We start from the raw sequence: 2921 nt of genomic DNA, 5'->3' as shown, positions 1-2921 counted from the left end.
CAATACATATGAAATAATCCTTGAACTCGGATACTTTTCGGATTACATGCGCAAAAACAAGTCGTGATACCCGACTTTGCTCCTTCAACGATGTAATGATGCATCTTGCAAGCTTTACTGTCTTTGAGAGAAACAATGCAACATTTTTAGTGTCGTTTCATAGAGAACTGGATTCTGCAGTACTGGGCATGCCATTTTGCGCTAACCCTTGCTGGGATCGGTAGCCTTAAGAGTATACAATGCACATCAGGTAGTTGATGAGCAGCAATTATCCTAATGCCCAAGAAAATTTGGGCATATCTTTAGGAAAAATATTGTTTTAGGTGTAAACAATTTGTTTTTAATTTTAAATAAGGTAAAACTATATGAACGATGATGATGATGGAGTTTCATTTTATATATATATATTTGGGCTTGCATGCATAGAATCTGCGAATGGTACCTCCACCATGTTATCTCATTAGTTGTTAATGATTTGCTTCCATAAAAAAAGCCAAAATATTCAGACCCTAATTAATTATTTGTACGACTACCAAATCCAAAACCTTCCAAAACCCCTGGGCACAATTGAATACATTGTATGCAAGAGGGAGATAAATGTTTTGCTAGATGCCCACAAAAATCTTTCACGAGGGCCTTTGAAGTATTGAACAGAGAAAATCCAATTGATCTTTCAGGTCTTAAGTTTTCCTTTCCGTCTCCACAAGTATAAACAAAGGGAGGAGAGAAATCAATGAAGTCCCTTATTTTCTCATGGTTTTCTCTTTGCTTGCTACCGCTGCTCGTCTTCCCTCCTTTTCTTATGCTTCTGTGGAAACGTACGTATTGATGAATCTTGCTTTCATATGGAATAGAACTAACTGCATGTATATGGTGGCTATTTGTTGACTGATTTTCGGTGATAATTAGATCGAAAACAGGTGCATTTACAAAGGCCTTTGATCCGACTCGGGCAGCTCAACTCTCTTGGCAACCCAGGTACATTTTTCTTCTTTTCCACTGCATATATATAGAAGGAGGTTATGTGCTTAACTGTTTTGCGTTTGAAAACCTGATAAAGGGCCTTCGTTTACAAGGGATTCTTATCAGACGAAGAGTGTGATCATCTTATTGATCTGGTTTGTTAGCATCGACTTGATTTCATTTGGAGAAATAGTATTATGATTTTAAATATGTTTAGTTTACTTATAATCGTCTGGCCTGCCCCTTCTTTATATATATACATATAGGCCAAGGGTAAGCTTGTGAAATCAATGGTGGCTAATGATGAAACTGGAGAGAGCATGGAAAGCCAGGAGAGAACCAGTAGCGGCATGTTTATTTTCAAAACTGAGGTGAGAACACAAACTGCTGCTCTGGCTATGTATCATCCATTGATCTTAGTTTCAGACCTTCAACTGTGTGGATTATGTTTTCAACTCTTCAGGATGAAATTGTTAATGGTATTGAGGCCAGGATTGCTGCCTGGACTTTCCTCCCAGAAGGTACGTATACAGAACTAGTTTTTACTAATCTTTTATAAATGGAAAATACAAAACCAGACACACGTACCCATATATAAATAACATAGTAAAACATTTGTTTAAATAATAGAAAATGGGGAGCCGATTCAGATACTACGCTACGAGCATGGCCAGAAATACGAAGCACATATTGATTATTTCGTGGACAAGGCTAATCAGGAAGAGGGTGGCCATCGGGCCGCCACCGTACTTATGTACTTGTCTGATGTTAAGAAGGGGGGAGAAACCGTATTTCCCACTTCAGAGGTATGTCTGTATAAAATAAAACGACGGCTGCTACAGCTGACTGCTTTATTTATTTGTTTGTTTTTCTTCTATTTTAATTAATTTGGGGGGTCTCAGGGCAACATATTATAAATCATATTCTCAGCGATGAATTCATGTGTTGTGCAGGCAAAAGGGTCTCAAGCAAAGGATGAAAGCTGGTCTGATTGTGCTAAAAAGGGTTATGCAGGTGTTTATTAATATATGATTGATCTTCATTGAATATGTAGGAAAAGCTTGCCTTATATGCGCTCGCTCTACTTGCAGTGAAACCCAACAAGGGCGATGCCTTGCTGTTCTTCAGTCTCCATCCTGACGCGACTCCTGACCCTGCTAGCTTGCACGCGAGCTGCCCTGTTATTGAGGGGGAGAAGTGGTCTGCGACCAAGTGGATCCATGTCAGGTCCTTCAGCGAACCCGTGAAGCAAACAAAAATGGGGAAATTGTACTGATGAGTGTGAAAAAGAACCCTATTTATTATATAGAATCATGACCTCTTTCATTCAATGAGGTCAGCGAAAGAAATATGTTGGTTCGCTGAAGTGAAAATTAAACAGCCGACATCTCTAGTTTTATTTGTTTTTGTATTTTAAAAAAATTTAAAAAAAATTATATATTTTTATTTTAAATTAATTTTTTATTTTAAAATTATTTTAATATACTGAAATCAATTCTAAAATTATTTTAATATACTGTTATTAAAAATAATTTTATATATATGACATTAATTATTTTACTTAAACCTCACGTGTCGATCAATGCAAATAGAATCATGACCTCTTTCATTGACTGAGGGTCTTTGCTGAGTGAAAAATTAAACGCAATCAACTTTGAATTTGTTTTTAAATTTTTAAAAAAATTCTGAAAAAGGTTTTACAAATTTTATTTTTTTTCTTTAATTTAAATTTATTTATTTATTTTATTTTTTTAATTCATTAATTCAAAAATATTTTTAAAAAATAAAAAAAATATTTTTTTTATACATTTTTTCAAAAAATAATTACTACCACTCTCACACACCCCTTTTTAATTTCAAACGGGCAAGTGCAGCAAAGTTGCTGCAACCATTGAAATAGATTTATCTTTGGATTCATTTTTTTTATATTTTTTTTACTTCAAATTAATTTATTTTTT

At 34.8% G+C, this 2921-nt stretch overlaps 1 protein-coding gene across 1 annotated transcript; it reads left to right on the top strand.

Moving 5' to 3' along the window:
* The first annotated feature begins 753 nt into the window (after positions 1-753).
* Positions 754-1880, top strand: LOC118031836 (probable prolyl 4-hydroxylase 7). The gene is made up of 7 exons (XM_035036331.1): positions 754-818; positions 910-978; positions 1061-1118; positions 1230-1334; positions 1427-1484; positions 1594-1769; positions 1866-1880. Exons 1-7 carry the CDS (start codon positions 754-756, stop codon positions 1878-1880), a joined length of 546 nt encoding a protein of 181 aa, XP_034892222.1.
* Positions 1881-2921: the final 1041 nt, after the last annotated feature.

This window comes from Populus alba, chromosome 17 (assembly GCF_005239225.2).
Source record: "Populus alba chromosome 17, ASM523922v2, whole genome shotgun sequence".
In the NCBI taxonomy this organism is placed as follows: Eukaryota; Viridiplantae; Streptophyta; class Magnoliopsida; order Malpighiales; family Salicaceae; genus Populus; species Populus alba.
Note: the sequence above shows the minus strand (reverse complement) of the source record. Positions and strands in the feature narration are given on the sequence as shown.

Coding starts and splice junctions, on each gene's coding strand:
- LOC118031836 (XM_035036331.1), top strand. CDS start 754: ATGGTTTTCTCTTTGCTTGCTACCGCTGCTCGTCTTCCCTCCTTTTCT. Junction 819..909: donor TCTTATGCTTCTGTGGAAAC/GTACGTATTGAT, acceptor GGTGATAATTAG/ATCGAAAACAGGTGCATTTA. Junction 1,485..1,593: donor CTGGACTTTCCTCCCAGAAG/GTACGTATACAG, acceptor TTTAAATAATAG/AAAATGGGGAGCCGATTCAG.